General features: G+C 46.5%; 1 protein-coding gene across 3 annotated transcripts; it reads left to right on the forward strand.

Moving 5' to 3' along the window:
- Window positions 1–2,211: 2,211 nt before the first annotated feature.
- Window positions 2,212–15,376, forward strand: PIP5KL1 (phosphatidylinositol-4-phosphate 5-kinase like 1). Of its 3 annotated transcripts, none has more exons than XM_069069533.1 (12): window positions 2,219–2,335; window positions 2,997–3,208; window positions 3,334–3,393; window positions 4,231–4,452; window positions 5,187–5,237; window positions 7,231–7,385; window positions 7,857–7,981; window positions 8,067–8,101; window positions 8,186–8,241; window positions 9,925–10,037; window positions 10,422–10,575; window positions 13,997–15,376. In XM_069069533.1, exons 4-12 carry the CDS (start codon window positions 4,396–4,398, stop codon window positions 14,349–14,351), a joined length of 1,101 nt encoding a protein of 366 aa, XP_068925634.1. In that variant the 5' UTR covers window positions 2,219–2,335; window positions 2,997–3,208; window positions 3,334–3,393; window positions 4,231–4,395; the 3' UTR covers window positions 14,352–15,376. The 3 variants fall into 3 exon arrangements, with proteins under 3 accessions (XP_068925633.1, XP_068925634.1, XP_068925635.1); XM_069069534.1 differs by having other exon boundaries at window positions 4,231–4,334; XM_069069532.1 differs by lacking the exon at window positions 2,997–3,208 and having other exon boundaries at window positions 2,212–2,335.
- Window positions 15,377–21,800: the final 6,424 nt, after the last annotated feature.

Here is a 21,800-nt window from a genome sequence, read left to right on the forward strand (position 1 = left end):
TAAGCTTTATTTTCTTTTTCAATTAACTAAAACTAGACCTTTCTCCCTGCCATCTCCCCAAGCTGAAAAAAAAAAGAAAAAACAAAGCTCTGGTAATATGTTTATTCAAGCAAAACAAAATCCCAAATTGTGCATGTCCAAAAGTGTATCTATGTCACTCTGCACTCCTCTCTCAGGAGGTGGGTAGCTTCTTTAATCATGAATCTTCTGGAATCAATACAATCAAGGAATAAGCATTTTTTAAAGTACTTATGATGTGCGCAACTATTGCTAAACACTGGGGAGACCTGCCCTCAAGGAGATTATGCATTCTTTTAAAAAAAACTTTTTTTTTCAATTAAGAAGTATTTTCTATCTCTCCTATCCCATTGGAGAAAAAAAAAACAAACCCTTGCAATAAATGTTTATCCAGTAAAACAAATTTCTGCATTGGCCATGTCCAAATATGTGGATCTCAAATCTGTATCTTGAATTTATCACCTCTCTATGAGATGAGTAGCTTTCTTCCTCATCAGCCCTCTGGAATCATGGTTGGTCCTTATGTTGATCACTTAAGTCCTTTGAAGTCCTTACAATGTTGTTATATAAATTGTTCTGGTTCTGCTCATATCCCTCTGTAACCATCCATACAAGTCTTCACAGGTTTCTCTGAAATTTGTCTCCATTTCTTACAGCAGAGTAGTATCTCATCACATATACTATAACTTGTTCAACTTTTTTTCAGTTGATAGGCATCAGGCCTTTTTTTTTTTTTTTTTGCATTTTGGAGGGAAGTTGGGGTTAAGTGACTTGCCCAAGGTCACATGGCTAGTAAGTGTTGAGTGTCTGAGGTCGAATTTGAAATCAGGTCCTCCTGACTCCAGGGCCAGTGCTCTATTCACTGGGCCACCTAGTTGCCCCTCAGTTTCCGTTTCTTTGCCAGTGGGGGAAAACTGCTATAAAAATGTTTGTGCATATGGGGTTCTTTGATATCAGTTTAGATCCAGTAGCAGTATTGCTGAGTCAAAGAGTATGTACAATGTAGTAACTTTTGGGGGGCAGAATTCCAAATTACTTTTTAGAATGATTGGGTCAGTTCACAGTTCCACCAATAGTGCATGAATGTACCTGTTTTCCCACAGCCCCTCCAGTATTTTTCATTTTCCATTTTTGTTAAATTTGCCCTTATGATGCGTGTGAAGTAGAATCGCTGAGTAACTTCAGTTTTCATTTCTCTAATTATTAGTGATTCAGAGCATTTTTTAATATGGCTATCGATAGCTTAGATTTCTGCCTCTCAATATTGATTGCTTACCAATTTGTGTTGGAACTCCCTTAGTCCTTCAAGCCTGCCACTAATTTGCCTTGGGCAAGTCATAACCCCCTGGTCTTCAGTCTCTCCATCGGTAAAATAAGGAGTCTGAAGTTCTCTGCAGTTTCATAACACTATAGTATCTTCAGGCCCTCTTCCTAGAGAAGGTGATGTTGGTCTTTGCATCAACCTAAATTTGACCAACAAACCCTTGACCAGCAGGATTCGAAATCTTTGCACCTCCCACATACTCCACTTACTTCCCGACTTGGGTTGAGGCCCAAATTACTGAGCTCCTTCCCTTTCCCCCGGACCAAGGGACAGTCCACTTGGGGCTGTGGTCCCGGGCAGGGAATGTTAGACCAGGTGAGTGGGGAAGGGGAAGGAGAGGGAGGAGGAAAACGTCAGTACCCAGGAATCTTCAGAGATCTGTGGAAAGGACTAATGGAGAGGTGTAGTGGCATGATGTGTGAAAGGGTCAACCTGGACCTGGCCAGGTGGCCTGAGCAAGACCCAGCCCTGCCATTTCCACCCTCCACGACCGCTGGGACTCATTTTCCTCATCTGTAAAACGAAGAGGAGGATTGGACTAGGTGGCCTTTAAGACCCTTTCCAGCTCTGGGTCTCTAATCCCATGGGGCCTATTATTTAACGGAGTAGGAGAGATGGTTTGGGGAAACTGAGGCCCAGGAAAGTGGTAAGACTAGAGCAGCTGATACAGGAAAGACCCGAGACTCCAACCCACCTCTTTTGCTTCCTGATACAGCACCCAGGGAGCAGGGAGAACCCAGGAATCCCGCCCCCGAGTTTTGGCCCATCTCCACCCCCACCCCCAGAGATCCGTTTCCCCAGTTAGCCAATCCGGGGCTCTGGCGCCGAGGCTCGAGGCTGGGAATCCCAGCCCGAGGCGGCGGGGGCGGGGCCTGTGGGCCGAGGGGCGGGACAAAGGATCCGGGCGAGGCTGCGAGCCCGAGCTTTGGGGCGGCAGGAGCGTCAGCGGGGGCGGCGGGGGAGATGGCGGAGAGGCCCTCGCATAGCAAAGAGGTAGGTCCGGGGCGACGCGCTGGTGGCCGGCTGGACGGATGCGCTCCGGCCAGTCCGGGCGCCGGCTACCCCGCCCCTGCCCGGTGCCACCTGCCTCTCGGGCACCGAGGGCGAGTGAGCGAGCCCGCCCGGGTGGGGGGGGGGGGGGGCGGGGGGCCCCCGCGGGGGGGGGCCGCCTCGGGCTGGGATTCCCAGCCTCGAGCCTCGGCGCCAGAGCCCCGGGGGGGGGGACTGGGGAAACGGGGGGGGGGGGGGGGGAGGCTCGCGGGACGCCCCTGGGATGGATGGGATGGGGCGGCCGTGCCCCTGCCAGCAGCCATCGGTGGGGCTCGTGGTGTTGGGCCATGTGACAGGTAGTCCGCCCAACGTGACTCGCGGGGTGTAGGGCGCACACCTGCACGTGCAGGCATCGCGGTTTGCCTTTCCCGGGACTTGCATGGGTTTCGATGTGGCGTTCCTGTGCAGGAACATGAGTTGTCCATGATTTCCTGTGTGCATGTACCTGCATGAGTGGCGTGTGTACTGTTGAGTCCCTGGCATGTTAGACGGGTCCAAGCCCACCCTGTAGCCATGACCACTGAATGCAGCTCTGCCTTTAATTCCCAGGGTCTCTATCTCCTAACCCATCCTTATTCCTTACCCCACCTCCATCCCTCCTCAGCCCAAGACTGAGCCCGTCCCGATGTCGAACAGCCCAGGATAGCAGACCGTTTGTTGTGTCCCATCTCGGAAAGCCCTCCCTGTTCCCTGTATCTTTCCACCCCAAGATGGATTGATCCGGAACCTACTTATTCTCCTCCCCAGGAGGGCCCACTCCATCCTTGCCCTAGGAGGCATACCTCAGACCTATAACCAGCAATTCAGGTCCCTAAAGTAGGTACTACAGAACAGGTGTGTGGGGTAAGGGGTAGCTGCTGGGGAAGCCGTTTATCTGGAATTTACCTGGGTTTTTGCAAACCCTCCCCTTCATTCTGAGCCTCTAAGTCTTCTCTGGACAGGTGCAGAGCAAGTGGCCATTTCCCCAGGAAGTCCGGCCCAAACCCCAAACCTTTGGACAGGTGAGGAAGGCAGCCATTGAGGAGCAGGGGGTATGAAAGTGGTCATCTCCAATCCCAGGGGACCTAAGCATATCCCAGAGGTGACCTACATTGGGGAGGGAATTCCTGGGCTTGGGACAATCAAAGGTGGTGGTCTGGGTAAGGGAGTGGGAGGAGCTGTGCCCCAGATGTGAGAGGCTGTGGCACAGGGTGTAGCAGCAAGCACCCCAGGGTGGCTGCTAACACAGGTTCTTTGATCTGCTTTGATAAAGGAAAGCAACTCGAAAATGGGTTGACAAGCTTACTTTAATCAGTCAAATATGTATCGTTTACCTAGTTCAGGGGAAAAAGGTCAGCACCCCAAACTTCAGAATACACAGAATTATCAAGACAGAAACAGATCAAGCAGACAGTTTCCAAATTGTCCAACTATTACATCCATACCAAATCAACATCTGGGTTTCAACATCTGGGTTTTTCAAAGCCGGGGGACTCTCAACAACAGCTTCCCAGAGTCTTATCAAATTACAGAACATTTCTCAAAGTGAGCCCCAAAACAAAGCTGCACTTAAGGGCTTATATAGCCTTCTCCTGGCTCAGAGAATGTAACAACCTTATTGACTCACTGGCCAATCAAGAAGTATCTACTGAAAAACAAGCCTTCTACCCCAGGCTCCTGGTGCACTTTAGCCTAGGGACAGGGAAGATCTTAAAAATTTACATTCCCATTACACTGAGCTGGGGGAAGATGGTGAGATATAGACCACCTGGGGAGAAGCACACTCTTCTCTATTTCAATACTCTGAAATAAAACTCCAGTCATCCCATCTTTCCTTAACTATATCTCCCTCCCCCTAGGTGGCCCATTCCTGTGTCAGCCCACAGGAGGGTGGCACCCCCAAAAGGTCTAGCCGCGGAAGGGGCTCCTTTTTTCAGCGATTCCTGTGGCGCATAAGAGAAAGGTGGAAATTACTCGGCCTTTTTGAGATTGACACTGACCATGAGTATTACAAGCTGACGCAAATGATGAAGGCAGGGCTTAGGGATGCCATCCAAGTCTCCATTGACTACCCTTCCAGGGTGAGCCAGCTTGTGAAGAGGACCCGCTGGGAATAACAGCTTTGGGGTGTCATTCAGTGGGGGAGACAGGCCAAAGAACTGATGGCAGGAGAGCTTCAGTTCCAGCCCCAGCTCTGCTGTTTACTTGTTGGAAAATCATTTTCCTTCCCTGAACCTAAATTTCCAAATCTGTAAAATGAGATGGGCTCAGAGATCCATTCTAGTGCCACCACCCCCAGGTTCTATGGCTTTTCCCAATTCCAACAGTCTATGATTCTTTAAATACAAAACATACATGTGCTCCTACCTCCAGTCTGACCCTGCTCTCTGCCCACCCGAAAACCAACTGTGTCCCATCCCTCTCTCCCAGGCCTGGAACTGTGCCAGAGCCTGCTCAGCAAATCCCAGAGCTCATAGGTCAGCGCAGAAGCTGAACCTGGCAATTGGATGAGGCTGCGTGGGGGAGAGGAACTGTCCTCTCCTGTGACTGCTGGAAGAGAAGAGGAAGAAAGCTGGGGAGAAGGCCAGGAAAGGTTGTGGGAAGGGGGAAGTAGGAAAGGCAGGTTCAGAGGTTCACTGATTAGTTGTAGGCCCCCTCTCCCATTTTCCTAGCCACCCAGGGGGCAGAGTTTTCTCCATCTTTTTCTTGGTTGACACCCGGGGGGCAGAAAGTGGGATTGAGTTGGGAGTGGGATTGAAAGTCTTCAAAGGATGGAGGTGGCAGGCAAGAACCTTTGTCTGTGTTTCCCCTCTAGCGTGCCCTAAAGGAAGAAGATTATACATCTGTCTTGACCCAGCCCCATGAGGTAGGAGCGAGTGGGGGAGGGCCTCTCACTCTGCCACTGACTCAAACTAGGGTTTGGAAATAACTCTGGACAAGTTATTTCTCCTTGGGCGGCCCTAGTTTCCTCATTTCTCAAATGGTCATGATAATCATTGCTCTGTCTCCCTCATAGAATTGTTAGGAAGGTCAAGTTACATAATGGATGGAAAAACTGTAGGTAAACCTCACAGATCTGTCAAGAGATGAGTCCTGGAAGGGCTGGGTTACAGGGGGAACCCTCAGAACAGATCTCTGGCCTAGATGTTTCATTTTGCCTGTGGCCTCCATGCCACATGTGGCCTTCTAGGCCCTCAAGTGCAGCCTTCTGAATCCAAACTTTACAGAACAAATCCCCTTAATAATAAGAGACTTCTCTGTTTGAATTTCTAACATATGACACCTCAAATATGCTTCTCACCCTCCCCATGATATGATGTGTGTATGCAAATGTGCACATGTCCAATATGCATTGTAGGAGCAATCCCAGGAATACACAAATGCACTTTGCATGGGCCCGTGCTTATATCATATGCAGAGCATACATGTTGACACTGCACATAGATGTTTCATGTACAATGTGACATAGTATATCATGATAAGAAAGGGAAAGTAAGCGTTTTTTGAGTGCCTGCTGTGTGCCAGCCATTGTGTTGGCACCCAGGGTGGTAGGTGCTGTAATTGTCTTTTTTGTTTTGTCTTTTTGGAGGGGGAAGGCAGGGCAATTGGGGTTAATTGATTTGCCCAAGGTCACACAGCTAGTAAGTGTGTCAAGTGTGTGAGGTCTATTTGAACTCAGGTCCTCCTGACTCCAGGGCCGGTGCGCTACCTAGCCACCCCTGTAGGTACTGTTATTATCCCCATTTTACAGTTGAGGAAACTGAGGCAGACATGAGTTAAGTGACTTGCCCAGGGTCCTACAGCTAGAAGGTGTATGAGGTCTGATTTGAATTTAGGTCTTCCTGATTCCAGGATTCTATCTGCTGCTCTACCTAGCTCACTTCTCAATAGTTTTCATAAAAAAAAAAAATTGATTCATTTCAGCCCTGAAATGACATAAACGCTCACATATGTGCATGCTAATATAGCGTGCTCCTGTACAGTATCTACAGTATACATGCCCCATATACACACGTGTTCATGTGTTTCACATGTACCTATCAATTTCTATATACCAAGTATACTAGGTGCTGGAAAAACAAAGAAAAAAAGAAAGTCCATGTCCTCAGGGAGCTTACATTCTTTGGGATACAACATATACATACATACATACATATATATATTTATATATACACATAAAGATAGAGGGACCTGTGATTTCATTGGCATAAGGAGCTACCAGGTGAGGATATTCATGCATGTTGGTATCTTTTCTGCCTGTAGTTTTAGAAAGTTGCTTGAGGGGGCAGCTAGGTGGCGCAGTGAATAGAGCACCGGCCCTGAAGTCAGGACCTGAGTTCATAATCTGGCCTCAGACACTTAACACAAAAAATAGCTGTGTGACCTTGAGCAAGTCACTTAACCCCAATTGCCCTCAAAAAAAAAAGTTGCTTGAGGCACAGAGAGGGTAAACACTTTGTCCAAGGTTATACAGCCAGTATCATCAATGTGACCTTCAACACTTACTGTGTGACTGTGGGCAAGTCAATTAACTCCTGTCTGCCTCAGTTTCTTCAGCTGTAAAATGGGGATAGTAATAGCCTCTACTTCTCAGGGTTGTTGTGAGGATCAAATGGAATTATATTTGTAAGGTGCTTTGTAAATCTCAGAGTGATATATCAATGCCACCTAATATTATTGTTAAAATTATTATTATTAGGTTAAGCTATACAAGGTGGTACCTGTCCATTCTTGGCAATCAGTGCTCTGAGTGGGGGTGGGAGGGGGAGGTAATCCCAGAGTTCTCCTGTCCTCTCCCCCCTGGAATTCTGACATATACCATGCCCTGCTGTGTTATTTCATTGGCTCTCCTCCCTCAGGGCTTTGAAATGGGCACCATTGCAGGCCCTGTCTTTGCCCACCTTCGCCACTTCCTGGGCCTGGCAGAAAGGGACTACCAGAACTCCCTGAGTTCCAGCCACTGCTTCCTACAATTCATCAGTAACTCCAAGAGCAAAGCCAACTTCTTCTTGACGTGAGTGTCACATCAAAGAGGGGAGGGGGAAGGGAAAGGGCCCTTAAGAAAGATAGATATTGGGGAAGCAGCTAGGGGCAGGCAGACAGGCTGGTCCCAGGAGCCCTCAGTTATCTGTGCTGCCTTGTTCCACATATGTGGTTCTAGATGGGAAGAGAGCAGAGATCAGAGTGTTGGAGATCCCGGAGGAGCTCTGGCCAGGGGACCCTTTTAATGGAGGGTGGGAGAGTGGTGAAAATGTAGAGTTAGGGGCTGGGCTGGGATTAGAGGAAATTCAGGGATTAGAGAGGTCTGAAAGTGATGGAGAGAAAGAGGGAGGGAGAATTGAGGGAGGGAGAAAGAAACAAGGGAAAGTAGGAGACAGAGAGTGTGTGTGAGAGAGAACAAGTTCATAGAGGGTGATATGGTCAACCCTCCAGGCTGGATCTGATCCTGACCTTCTGACCCTTCTTGGCCTATCCCCCACCCCAGAAATGACAAGCGCTTCTTCCTGAAGACCCAAAATAAGTACGAGATCCAGTTCCTGCTCTCCAAACTGGCCCTCTACATTCATCACCTTCACGAATACCCCCATTCCCTGCTGGTCAAGTTTCTGGGTAGGACCTAGGCGGATCTAAGGGGACAGGGATGCGGTTTGGGCTCCCTAGCTCTCATTCTTCTAACCTCTCTCTCTCCTGGTAGGTATCTACAGCATTAAGGTGGCCCAGAAGAAGAAGGTAGGGGGTGTTTAGGGCATGGGGAATTCTGAGTGTGAAGAGGAGGGCAGAAGATGACCCCTCTTGCCTTTCTCTTTCCCCCAGAAATACTTCATCATCATGCAGAGCATCTTCTACCCTGATGATCGAATTTCTGAAAGGTTGGTTGGGAGGCAGAGAGGGTTCCATCCCCATAAGTCTGTGGGAGGTGCCCCCACAGAAGGGGTGTTTGAGCTCTTGGGACTAGCCATTCATATTTCTGTCATGCTTTAAGGGTTAGAAAATACTCTTTACAACAACCCTGTGAGGTAGGGAGTGCAAGTTTTGTTACTTGCATTTTCCAAATGAGTAAACAAGAGAAGCTAAATGACCTGTCCTTGGTCTTACAATGAGTGTCAGAGCTGGAATTGGACCTTGAGCCTCAGGGGTCTTGTTCTGCTGAGCCCTGGAGGAAACCTAAGAACACAGAAATGATAGAACTCAAAGAGACCCTCCCTTCAGGTTATTTCATTGAACCCTCTCAGTAACTTTAGAATCCCCTTCATTTTAAAGAGAAGGAAACCGAGACCCAGAGATGGGCAGCAGAATGTCAGCCAGTCAAGCATTTATTAAGCACTGACTGCATACCAGGCACTGTACTGAGTGCTGAGGGTATAGACACAGACCAGTAATGACCCCTGCCTTCAAAGAGATCAAGGCCGGGCAAGATAATGTAAATAACAGAGGAGAGGAAAGGAATGGAAGAGAAGGAGCACTAGCCGCTAAGGGGTGGGTGGGGACCAAGGAAGACCTCCTGCAGAAGGTCAGCTTTTATCTGAATCTAGAAGGAAGCCATGGAAGGCAAGAGGCAGAGGGTGACAGGATAGAGCAAAAGTGGGAAAACCTGGGTTCGAATCTCCCTTTTGCCACTTCCTTACCAAATGACCTCTGGCAAATCAGCCTGTCTCCACCTCAGGCTCCCCAGTGGTACAATGATAATGATGCTCACTCCTCCTTCACAGGACCATCTTGAGGATAAAATGAAGTGAGGGATGGAAAAGGCCTTTGTTAGTGTACAGCCCTGTGTACAGACAAGGGAGTATTGGAATTCATTCACCAAACTTGACTGAGCATTTTGTGTGGGTCTGGCCCTGTGACAGACTGTTGAGAGCAAGACAAAGAAGGAAATGCCTTGGTTCCCCACTGGAGCTTTTTTCTTGGTCTTTTCTGTTAGCCAGGCTCCCTGAGGGGCTCTGGAGAAAGGTCATGTGAAGAGGGGCCACTGTTTCACTGAGTCTCTGTGAATAGTTCACTGAATCCTCTAAACTGCCCACCCTCCCTCTCTCTGGGATCCACTCACATCCCCTAATCAAATTTAAGTGTTTAACACAATGCCAGGAACATAGTCATTGTCTAATAAATGCTTCTTCCTTTCCTCCTTCCCTCCCTCCCTCCCTTTCTTCCCTCCCTCTCACTCTCCCTCCCTTCCTTCCTCCCTCTCTCCCTCCCTTCCCTCTTCCCTTCTTCCCTCTCTCTCCCTCCTTCCCTTCCTTCCTTCCTCCCTCCGTCCCTTCCTTCTTTCCTTCCTCCCTTCCTCTCTCCCTTCCTCCCTTCCTCCCTCTTTTCCTCTCCCTCCCTTCCTCCCTCCTTCCCTTCCTCCCTTCTCCCCTCTCTCCTCCCTTCCCTCCCTCCCTCCCTTCCTTCCTTCCTCCCTCCTCCTTCTCTCCCTTCCTCCCTCCTCCTTCCCTCCCTTCCTCCCTCATCCCCTCCCTTCCTCCCTCCTCCCCTCCCTTCCTCCCTTCCTCCCTCCCTCCTCCCCTCTCTCCCTCCCGCCCTCCCTTCCTTCCTTCCCCTTGCCTGGTCAGGTATGACATTAAAGGTTGCCAAGTGAGCCGCTGGACAGAACCTCTATCTGATGACAGCCATGTTATTATGGTGCTAAAAGATCTCAACTTTGAAGGACACACCATCTCCCTGGGTGAGCCAGCCCCTGGTCTTGGAGCTACCTCTGGGGCACTTAGCACATGCTGCTCCTAATGATCTTGTCTGTGACCTAGCCTCTTAGCCCTCACAGGAGCACAGTTCTGCTTGGGAGGGCAGTGGGTCAGAGCCATCAGATACCAGCTGGGGTAAACTCTGCCCTAGGAGGCTTCTGTGAGAGGGAGAAAACAGTGGCAGATCCTCCATTCTGGGCCTAAAGTTGACCCCAGTGAGATGCTGAGAAATGCTGTGCCTTGTCTGCCTGCTCCCTGTCCTCTGCTTTGTCCTGAATGCCCCAGAGAGACCCAGCCTCAGGTCTCTTCATGCTTCTTCTTCACCCACACTACCCACCCTGCTCTGTGATCCTAATCCCCCTCCACAGGGTCCCAGAGGAGTTGGTTTATCAAGCAGATGGAGCTGGACACGGCCTTCCTGCGTAACCTCAACGTCCTGGACTACAGCCTCCTGGTGGCCTTTCAGAGGCTCCACTTGGATGAAAGGGGCTCCAGCAAGAATATCTTGACTCGGATAGCCAGGTGAGCCACCTTGGGGAATCAGCAGGAGAGACCCTGGAAAAAGGACATGAGGGTGTGGGGCAGGGGGAAGGGTGAGGAGAGGGATGTGATAGTTGGGATTGGGGATTTCAGGGAATGTGGGAACCATACTGGATAAACTCTGCTTGGCCCCAGTGTTCAGAGCTAGGAAAAATGGGCAGAAGCTGCAAAGAGACAGACTGAGGACTGATATGGGGGAAAACTTCTGAATGATGAGAGCCATCTGGAAAGGGAATGGGCCACTTGGGCCACGGTGGGCGCCTCCTCATTTGCAGTCTCCAAGCAGGGCCTGGGTGGCCTCTTGTCAGACATAGTATGGTGGGGATTCATCTCAAGTATAGATTTGACCAGGCAACTGCCTCCCAGCCCTATGGTTCTGTGATTATTTGAGGGTGAGGGCAGGAAGATTTGAAAGGCTGTAGGCAGAGGGCCCATTACTTGAGGTATGAGGAGGCCCTAGATGACAACCATCAATATGGTGAAGGGATTTCAACCCATCCACAGGAGTGTCAGCCAAAGAAATTCCACTTTGTTCCAGCTCTGTGACTTTAGGCAAATCACTTTACTTCTTCTGGCCTCAGTTTTCTTGTCTAAAAAATGGGTGGACAGTAGTAATGAATTTTACAGGTCCCTTCTGGCTTTAGAATGAATCCTAGAACCACATATGTTTATCATGGGAAATAGTTATAATAATGGCCTGACATTTGTATTGTGCTTTAAAGGTTTGCAAAATGCTTACAATGATCCTGGGCAGTAGATGCTATTCTTACCCCTTTTTATAGATGAACAAATGACTTGCCCACAGCTAGTAACTTTCTGAGGCAGAAACTGAATGCAGGACTCCCTCACTCTCAGTCCTGTGCTCAATTCTCTGCACCTCCTGGCTGCCACAAAGTAAAAAGATGAACAAAAGTCTTGGGGCCATAGCAATATTCAAATGTTTTGTAATGGGTTTCCTAAGGAAGTTTAGGAAGAAGCTACCTAGGAAGATAATAAGCTCCCTGTGATTGGAGGTCTACAAGTGGAGGCTGGTTGATCATTTGTGAGAGGTGCTTGGGTATGGGTTAGCCTGGATGATTTCTGAGGGTGTGTCCAGTTTGGAGATTCTGTGATTCTAGGGTCAAGACTGTGGGAATGGAGCAGATGAGATAGATGTAAGAGACTGGGAAGGAGTGGAGGAAGACAAGATGGTGGCATAGAAGCAAGAAAATTCTGAGTTCCCCCCATAAGCACCTCAAATACCTATAAAATATGACTCTAAACAAACTTTAGAGCTGCAAAACCCACAAAGTGATAGAGAGAGTGAGGGCTTGGAATATGATATTGTGGAGGTCAAAGGAGCTGGGATTAAAACCAAGAATCACCTACCCAGCAAAACTGAGTATCATGTTTCAGGGGAAAATAAAGTTATTCAGTGGAATAGAGGACTTTTAAGCATTCTTGATGAAAAAGCCAGAGTTGAATAGAAAACTTGACATTCAGATATGAGAAGCATGAGAAGGTAAACAGGGAAAAGAAAACATAAGGAACTTATCAAAGTTGAGCTGTTTACATTCCTACATGGAAAAATGATAATTGTAACTTATGAAACTTTTCTCAGTATGAGAGTAGTGGAAAGGAATATAAATGTGTGTGCGCATATATATATGTATATATATACATATATATGTAGATATGCATATATGTCTATATAGTAGGGTATATGGTGTATCAGCAATGCCATATTCACAATGCCTATAGAGATTACAAATATGCTGATATAATTATCCATCACAAAATACATCAGGTTTGCCATTTGGGGAAATAAACTAGAAAATTTATTAAGATACCAAAAGACTGAGTCCCAAAACCAGAAAGTGAAAGCCATCAGAGTAGTTATGATATTGACACAGGTAGATAAAGTAAAAAGCACCCACATTCTCAAGCATTTAAAACAGAACAGGCTACCTCAGGCAAAGGTCCTCCTCTCCCCACTCACAGCAACCACCCAGTGTCCTGGAAGAGCGCTCCCAGCAGCTCCGGCCCCTGGCAGTGCTCAGCCGGAGTCCCAACTCAAAAAAAAAAAAAAGGCAACAGCCACCAACTGCCAACTGCAGGACCGTTAGGTCGGCTATTCACTTTCTCTTGCTCTGCTATGTCAGCACGTCCATGGGGCATGGGAGATCTTTAAATCCCATAACCCTTACATATGGGCATATGAATACATATGTGAGTGTGTGTATATATGTATACAGGTATACATAGAGGGCACAGGACCAATTGAATAGGAAGGGATGATACTTAAAAGGTGAAATCGAGAAATGAGAGAAGAATATAATGAGAGGAGATGGGGAGAGACAGAATGGAGTAAATTATCTCATATAGAAGAGGCAAGGGAAAATAGTTACAATGGAGGGGAAGAATAGGAAGGCAAAAGGGAATGGGTCAACCTTACTCTCATTGAATTTGGCTTAGGGAGGGAATGACATACACACTAAATAGGGTATCTCATCCTATAGGAGAGTAGGGAAGAAGGGGATGAGAGGGGGGAATAATGGAGGGGAGGGCAGGTTGCGGGGGAGGGAAGTTGGAAGCATACACTTTTGAAAAGGGACAGGATCAAAGTAGAGAATAGAACAAGTCAGGGGTGGGATAAGATGGAGAGCAATATAGTCAGTCTTTCACAATATGTCCACTATGGAAATGTTTTGCATAGCTATGCATTTACAACCTATATTGAATTGCTTATCTTCCCAGTAAGGGTGGGTGACAGGGGAGGAAGGGAAAGAATCTGGAAGTCAAAGTTTCAAAATCAAGTGTTTAAAATAATATATTATTATTATTATTTATATGCATCTGGGAAATAAGATATACAGGCACTGAGGTATAGAGATCCATCTTGCCCTACTGGAAATTTGGCGGGGGAATGGGGAAGGGGATATAGGAGAGAGCAGATTGAGGGAGGTATATACACAGTAGGATCGCTGTTTTGGGGTGGTGGGTAGGGGAAAGATGGGGAGAAAATTCGTAACTCAAAATCTTATGAAAATGAATGATGTAAACTGAAAATAAAATATAATTTAAAAAAAAAGAGTGGAAAGGACTTGACAGGGGGATGAGGGAGGAACTGTTTTGGGAAAGCTTCCTTAAGGGAGAGAGAGGAAAGGGACAATTATTAAGCATCAGCACTGTGCTGAGCACTTTAAAAATATTATCTAATTTGATGAACTTGGGGAATAAGGTGCAGTTATTATAACCATTTTGCAGCTGAGGAAACTGAGGCAGGCAGAGTTTAAGTGACTTACCCAGGGTCACCCAGCCAGGGAGTTTCTGGGGTCAGATTTGAACTCAGGGCTTCCTGATGCCCAGCATCCTCTCTATCCACTGTTTCACCTAGCTGTTAATGTGCCCCTCTTCATTTTAGGTCTGTACATGGTGCCTGGGATGAGGCTTCATCAGTGTCTTACTTGGCTTCAAACAGTCTTGCCAAGTATATGAAGTACTCCACCATAGATTTCCTGAGCAACAGCAAATCTTACAACCTAGCTGCCCATAATTGCCGGCTCCTGCCTGATGTCCCCAATGCCCTACACATCCTGGACGGCCCAGAACATCGCTACTTCATAGGGATCATAGACTTCTTCACTGTCTACAGTCTCCGCAAACGGGTAGAGTTCCTGTGGAAATCCTTCCTTCACCCCGGCCGTTCCTTCTCCACCGTCAACCCTACCCACTATGCCAGCCGCCTCTGCCGCTGGGTGGATGATCATACCGTGTGAGAGGGGCACCTCAGAAAATGCCCACCCTGGGTTGCTCTTGCCTACCACCAGGGGGCAGCCTTGGCTCAGAAAAATCGGGTTCTTCCGTGCACTTGGAATGATGTTTTGATTACATTCCCGACTCCCATTTGGTTATTCCCGAACATCCCAGGATGCTGGGGAGATAAAATTGGGGTCAGGAAACCATCTGATGTAGCAGGAAGAGCACTGGACTGAAAATTGGGATACCAGCAATTCTACGTCCATCTCTGTCTCTAGTTTACTATGCTTCCTTCATCTGGGCATTAGTTTCCTTCTCTGTAAAATGAGGGTGTTGGATTTAATAGATTGAGATGTCATCCCAGCTGTATGATTTTCTAGTCCAGTTAGGAGAAAAATTCAGGGGCTTGACATATACCTGCTTCTCTACTCATGTCTGAATGATGGGTCTGAGCCACCTCTGATAAGAGAATGACCTCTGGGAAACCCCTCTGTCTCTTATCCAACCACCAACATGGCAAGTGACCCTTGGGAGAGGGCCTCACCCTCCCAGTCCATCTGCTGCTTCCCAGAGCCCATGGCCTGGGGAATAGAAGAGGAATCAATAATAGAATACTTCCCCAAGTGCAGGGAACAGGGTTCTTGTTGGGAATGGTTATGAAATTGATTCCTTTATGAAGAAGTTTGTGGAGCCGCGGTGGCAGAGGTGGGGTGGTGATTCACATTCAGGTTTCTGGACCCTGTTGTAAGCCTGAGCAAGTTGTTCAACTCTTGATGCCTCAATTTCCCTTCTGTAAGGTGGGAAAAATAACAATTGCTCTCTCCATCTCTTGGAAGATAAATTTAAGTTGAGATAATAGGAGGTAGATATTACAGCAATAAACCAAATATTTTGCTACATCAGGGATCTGTCGTTTCTTTGGGATGGGTACTTTCATCACTGCTATGGTTTAGCAACCTTTCTCTGATGTAGTATATGGTCTCTGAGAGTTATCTTCAAAAAATGCATCACTCTATGGTTAGTTGATCAATAAACAAACATTTATTAAGCCCTTATTTTGTGTCAGATGCTTGGAACAGACAGAAATCAGATAGTCCTTGACCTCCCACAGCCTACCATTCTGCAACTAGGTGGTACAATGGATAGAGCCCTCCCGGGCCTGGAGTCAGGAAGACCTGAGTTCAAATCTAATCTCAGACATTTAGCTGTGTGACTTTGGGTAAGTCACTTAATCCTGTTTGCCTCAGTTTCCTCATCTGTAAAATAAAATGAGCTGGAGAAGGAAATGGCAAACCACTCCACTATCCTTGCCCAGGAAAACCCCAAAAGGGGTCATGAAGTGTTGGATATGATTCAATAACAACAACCACTGTTCTGCTGGAGGATTCCCTATGATGCCAACCTACTGTACTCTAGTCAAAATTTCATTTGAAACAATGAACCCCCCCCCCCCCCAAAGATCTTAATTTCTCCTGTGGCAATAATATTAGGCAATTGGAGGTGATAGAGGGTATACTGGTATTCATGTGCCATGTCAGGCTTCATAGTGAGCTGTGTCTCTCAGGTACTACCCGTACTCCTCACCAGCCACCCAATGGGAGAGACTGATTCCCAAAGGTTGTGCCACAGCTCAAATGGTCTGTCAGTAAAGGGGCTGGGTCTGGTGGGTTGGGTCGCTTCAGGGTGGTTTATGTCTGGGAACTCCTTACCCTCCTTGATGCCTGCTTCTATTGTGTCCCTCCACCCCCAACTGGTCTACAGCTTTCTCTGGCTTGGCAGGAGCCTTCAGAACTTGGGCTCTACTGGTCCACCTTTTGAAAACCTCAAATTGTCTCTGAGCTTTGATAAGCTGCTGTAGTAGAACCTTAGCACTACACTGTATGCTTTTATATTAGCCAGTGTGGTTTGTAAAGAAAACAAGATTGCCTCTGGTTACACCAACCAAGGATGCCCAAGGGCCTAGCAGATAGAAAGGCTGTATTAAAGGGAGGGTGGGTCACACAGTTCAGCTTCAAAAGAGGAAAGTAATTTCCTTACTTTAAGCCCTTTGCTTAATTCTGATCCTGATGAGAAAGATTATAAAATAGGGAGAGAGAAAGTTATTCCTTTCACATTGCAAGGGTAGAGCGGAGTATAGGGGGGAAGATGGTGGTAGGAGGAGTGTTAGGGGTATGGTGTGTGTCTTCTCCCCCCACCCCCAAGGAAATCCATGTAAAATTTTTGGCCCCTCCATACCAAAGAAGTCTGAATTATTATGGTATTAGATAAAATATATGTTGATATCATACAATACATATATTTTATGTATTTCTGGGTTTCTAAACTTTTTCTGTGTCTTCTGCTGGCCTTTGCATGTAATCTTCAGCTTCCACAAAACTTCCCCAAAATTCCCATTTAATTTATTTTTTTTTTTGGAAGAGGGAAGGTAGGACAATTGGGGTTAAGTGACTTGCCCAAGGTCACATGGCTAGTTTGTGTGTGTGTGTTAAGTATCTGAGGCTGGATTTGAACTGAAGTCCTCCTGACTTCAGGGCTGGTGCTCTATTCACTGTGCCACCTAGCTGCCCCCCCCCCCCATTTAATTTCTTATACCAACCCAGGATATATTGAAACTTTGATGAGAAAAGTTTCAATGTAGAAGGAATAACAGTAGTTGGAGGGAGTCTATGGTAAGAATTTTGGGATTTCTCTCAGCATTACCTTTAGCTCACTGTGTAACTCTGGGTGACTAGCTTCTCCACTCTGGCTTCATCCCTTTCTAATACAGAAATTTATTAGACACTGGGAGTTTTGTTAGGACTTCAGTGGCCCTATATCAAAGCCAAGTCTTGTGAGAGCTAAGGAGACATGATTTTCTTAAATCTGTAAACCATTAGGCCTTGGGTAATATAATAATAACAATTATAATTTTGTTTATTGTCCTTCATTCTCCAAGAGGACCAAAATGACATCATTATGCTAGAGTCAAGTTTCAGTGTGTCCAACTGTGGCTGATCAGACCAACATTAGCTCTACCATAGATCGTGGACGTGAACATTTGGGGTGGATTCTCCAAATTTGCACATCCTGCATTTCCTTTGAGCTGTTTCAGTTCTGCTTTGCTTATAGAGCACAGCACCTGCTCTGATGTGGGCACGCCATGCTGAGCGGTCCTGTGCCAGTGTCTCCCATGTCACAATCTATTCCAAAGTTCTTAAGAGAGACCTTGAATGTGTCCTTGTATCACTTCTGCCCACCATATGAAAGCCTGCCCTGTGTGAGTTCTCCACAAAGTAATCTTTTTGGTAAGTGTACATTTTGCCTTCCAACAATGTGGGCAGCCCATTGGAGTTGAGCTTTGAAGCAGAGACTGATTGCTTGGCAGTTTAGTTTGAGCAAGGACCTCAGCATCTAGTACCTTATCCTGCCAGGTGATCTTCATAATCTTCCTATGGCAATTCAAAATGGAAGTGGTTCAGTTTTCTGGCATGGCAAAACTGTCTAGGTGTCACAGGCATACAACAATAAGGTCAGCAAAACAGCTCTGTAGACCTTCAGTTTTGTAGTCAATCTGATACCTCTTCTCTCCCATACTTCAGTCTCCCAGTGAGCTAGCTCTGGCAATGTGTGTGTCAGCCTCATTATCTATGTGTACTTCCCTGGAAAGTATACTGCCAAGGTAAGCGAACTTATTCACAGCATTCAAAACTTCTCCTTTGCTATAACTGATGGTTCCACATATGGGTGGGGTGGTGCTGGCTGATGGAGCACCTGTGTTTTCTTGGTGTTGTGAGGCTAAAATTAGTACAAGCAGAAGAGAATTGATCCATACTTTGTTGCATCTCAGCTTCAGAGTTTGCATTGAATGAACAATCATCTGCAGACAGAAAGTCATGCACAACGCACAACTTTGGTCTTGGCTTTAGCCTTTTCAAGTTGAAGAATTTACTGTCAGTGCAGTAGCTGACCTTGATGCTGTATTCATCCTTACTGAAGGCATTTGACAACATGACTGAAAACATCATGCTAAAAAAAGCATAGGAGCAACCACACAACCTTGTTTCACTCCATTGGTGTTGGAAACCAATCAAACTTGGATTCAAGGTCCTGGCTGTGTGACTCTGGGGGAGTCATTTAAATTCTCAGTGCTTCAGGCAACTAAGACCATAAGTTGTAGAGAAGTCCGGTCCAGGCCCTATTTAAAAGATAATAATAACTCCCATTTATATACTGCTTCAAGGCTTACAAAGTGCTTTCTTCCCTGCTCTCTCCAAAGTCAGTAGCCAAATCCAATAGGCTTTTCTCAAGTCACATCCTTGACCTGCTGCAGCCTTTGTCATTGTGAACTTGACTACTCCTCCTGGAAACTCTGTCCTCTCTCTCCATTTTTGGAACATTGCTCTTTCTTGGTTCTCCTCCTACCTTCCTGACTGCTTTTTCTTCAGGCTTTTTGTTGGATCAATCAGTTGACAAGCATGACAATGCTGATCATTGTACAATCCACTAGAACTATAAGCACAAAAGTAAAATAAATTGTTCTTACTCTTAAGAAGCTTATACTACATTGGGGGAGACTTGACAACAATAAGTATATATTTTATATATGTATATACATGTATGTGCAATAGATTCAAGGTAATATTGGTGGGGAGGACACCAGCAAAGAGTTGGGGGGGGGTGTGTGGGGATGCTTTATGTAGAGGACAGTGCCTGATGATTCTTTTTTTTCATTATTTTTTTTTCTTTTTTGGAGGGCAATTGACTTGTCCCAAATCACATGGCTACCGTGTTTCCCCGATAATAAGACACTGTCTTACTAATTTTTTGGACAGAAAAACACCAGAGGGCTTATTTTCAGGGGAGGGCTTATTTTAATGAACATTGACAGCAATTTTAATAAACAGGTAAATGTGAACAAAAAAATGTACCTTTACTCAATAATGAATTCAATAAAGAACAGGATGACGTGCTCACTGCTGTAGCTCTGATTGGATGCAGCTCGGAGCGCGGCCTGTGTTTCATGGGGGGGGGAAAGCGGTGGGGACGGTGCATGTAGCATGTAGCAGAGGGTACTGTAATGTAGCATGTAGTGCAGGGGATCACCTTCACTACAGTAGCAATCTCAATAGGGCTTATTTTCAGGGGAGGGCTTATTTTAGAGGAATCTTACACAGTAAGGGGAGGGCTTATTTTCGGGGTAGGTCTTATTATCAGGGAAACACGGGTAGTAAGTGTGTCAAGTGTCTGAGGCTGGATTTGAACTCGGGTCCTCCTGACTCCAGGGCCACCTAGCCGCCTCGAGCACCTGATGATTCTTGAAAGAAACTAGAGATTCTAAGACATAAGGACCGTATTTCATGTCTCTACCCCATAGTGAGAATGTATCTCAAGATTCTGTGCAGGGCTCTTCTCTCTCTCTCTCTCCTCTCTCTCTCTCTCTCTCTCTCTCTCTCTCTCTCTCCCCCCCCCTTTCTCTCTCTCTCTCCCCTTTCTCTCTTCTCTCTCTCCTTCTCTCTCCATTTCTCTCTCTCCATCTCTTCCTCTCTCTCCCCCTCCCTCCCTCTCCCCCTACCTTTCCCACTCTCTTTCCATCTCTCCTTCTTCCTCTCTCTCTCCCCCCTCCATCCCTCTCCTTCCTCCCTCCCTCCCTCTCTCTCCCTCTGTCTCTCTTTCCCTTTCTCTCTCTCCACCCTCTCTCTTCATGAGAAGACATGATCATGTGTGAGTGTTAAGTGTCTTAGGCCGGAAGCAGAAGCGAAGTCGGGTCCTTCCGACCCTGGGCCGGCGCTTTACTCACTGTGCCACCTAGCCGCCCCAGACTTGCCCATTTCTGTCAAAGGTACTGCCATCCTTCCAGTTACTCAGGTTCACGACCTCTGAGTCATACTCAATACTTTACTCTGTGTCTCTCCCACAATCAGCTGCACCTCTGTACTATCTCTTGGATCTGTCCCCTGCTCTATACCACACCACCACCACTCTAGGTCAGGGCCTCACAATCTCTCCTGGTCTATTGTAGTTGCTTCCTAATTGGTCTCCTTGCTTCACTCTCTCTCCTGTCCAACTCCACACAGCTGTCAAATAGAGATTCCTAATTCACAGCTCTGACCATTTCCCTCTCCTGTCTAAAAAACTCCAATGACTCCATGCTGCCCCTTAGAGATAAAATATAAACCCTTACTTGTGGAGAGCCAAAATACTTGCTTCAGCACTCACATAACTCTTGGGTAGTCTGCTCCAAAATAAGAGACCTTTGGTGACAATTGCCTTCTGCTTTGAAGTTTGCTCCTGAAAGTATTCTTCTGAGATGCGGCTGCAAAAGGAGTTATCTAACAATAAGATCAAAGGCTCTGCCCTAAGATTTTAGTCACCTAGATGCTAAATCCTTATTTGATTAGAGACAATTTGTTACATCCAGGATATGACAGACTATTCTAAGAGTAATAAGAACACTAGAGCTACATATTCCTTTGTCTCATTGATCTATAAAAATCTTGTTCAAAGAATCAATAAATGGATCTCCTCCTTGAACTACCCACATGGCCTGGCTCATTCTCATTCACATCTCCAACCAAACTTAGTGCAGGACACTGAGCAGCTGGAGGCACTTACTGGTCATACAAAGCCCTTCACAATTTGACCCCAGTTTCCCTTTCCAGGTTCAATGCACATTACTCAATGTAATGAGAATGAGGATTGAGAAAAGTCCATTGGATTTAGCCACGAAGAGACCATTGCTAACTTTGGAGACAGCAGAGGAAAAAGCACTTTGCTCACTCCATCATTGGGTCAGGCAGCCTCGCCTACTAGCTCTTCCCAGGTGAGCCTACTGGCTCATTCCCCAAGTTACATTCTAGATCTTATCTCCCTGCCTTTGCCCATGCTGTCTCCCCATGCTTGGGATGCATTCTGTCCACATCTCTGCTTCCTAGAATCCATGGCTCCCTCCAAAGCTCAGCTCAAGGGCCCACTTCTTATTTGAAGTCCTGCTCTCAGTGCCCCTCTGAAATGACTATTTATTTACTATGTGTATACTTAGCATTTATTTATATGTATGCATATAAATTTTCTCCAGTCAAATATAACGTGCTTGAAGAAGACTGTTTCACTTTTGTCTTTGTGACCCCAATGCATAGTAGCTTTTAAATAAATGTTGGTTGTGTTATTGGCTGGATAGCCTCGTGAGCTAAGTAAAGCAAGTATTATTAGCTCTGTTTTATAGGTGAAGAAACAGACCTTCAATCCTACTAAGACTTGCCCTGGATATGAATCCAGGCATCCTGATTCTGCAGCCAGCCCACTTCTCATTAATTACTCTCTGCTGCCTCTTCACTATGAGTACTTGGATATTTATTTCTCCGGATTTGGAAAATAATTTTTGAGATTTCTCAATCTATGGATCTAAAACCTCTTGCCTTGTTTTTTTTGGGGGGGGGGAATTTGTATTAAAGATAATAGGGGAGGGGGAGGATATTTGGAACTCAAGGGAT

The sequence above is a fragment of the Petaurus breviceps genome, unplaced genomic scaffold, assembly GCF_028583685.1.
Source record: "Petaurus breviceps papuanus isolate PSGF00001 unplaced genomic scaffold, PetGlider_PUasm1.0 90779, whole genome shotgun sequence".
Classification (NCBI taxonomy): Eukaryota; Metazoa; Chordata; class Mammalia; order Diprotodontia; family Petauridae; genus Petaurus; species Petaurus breviceps.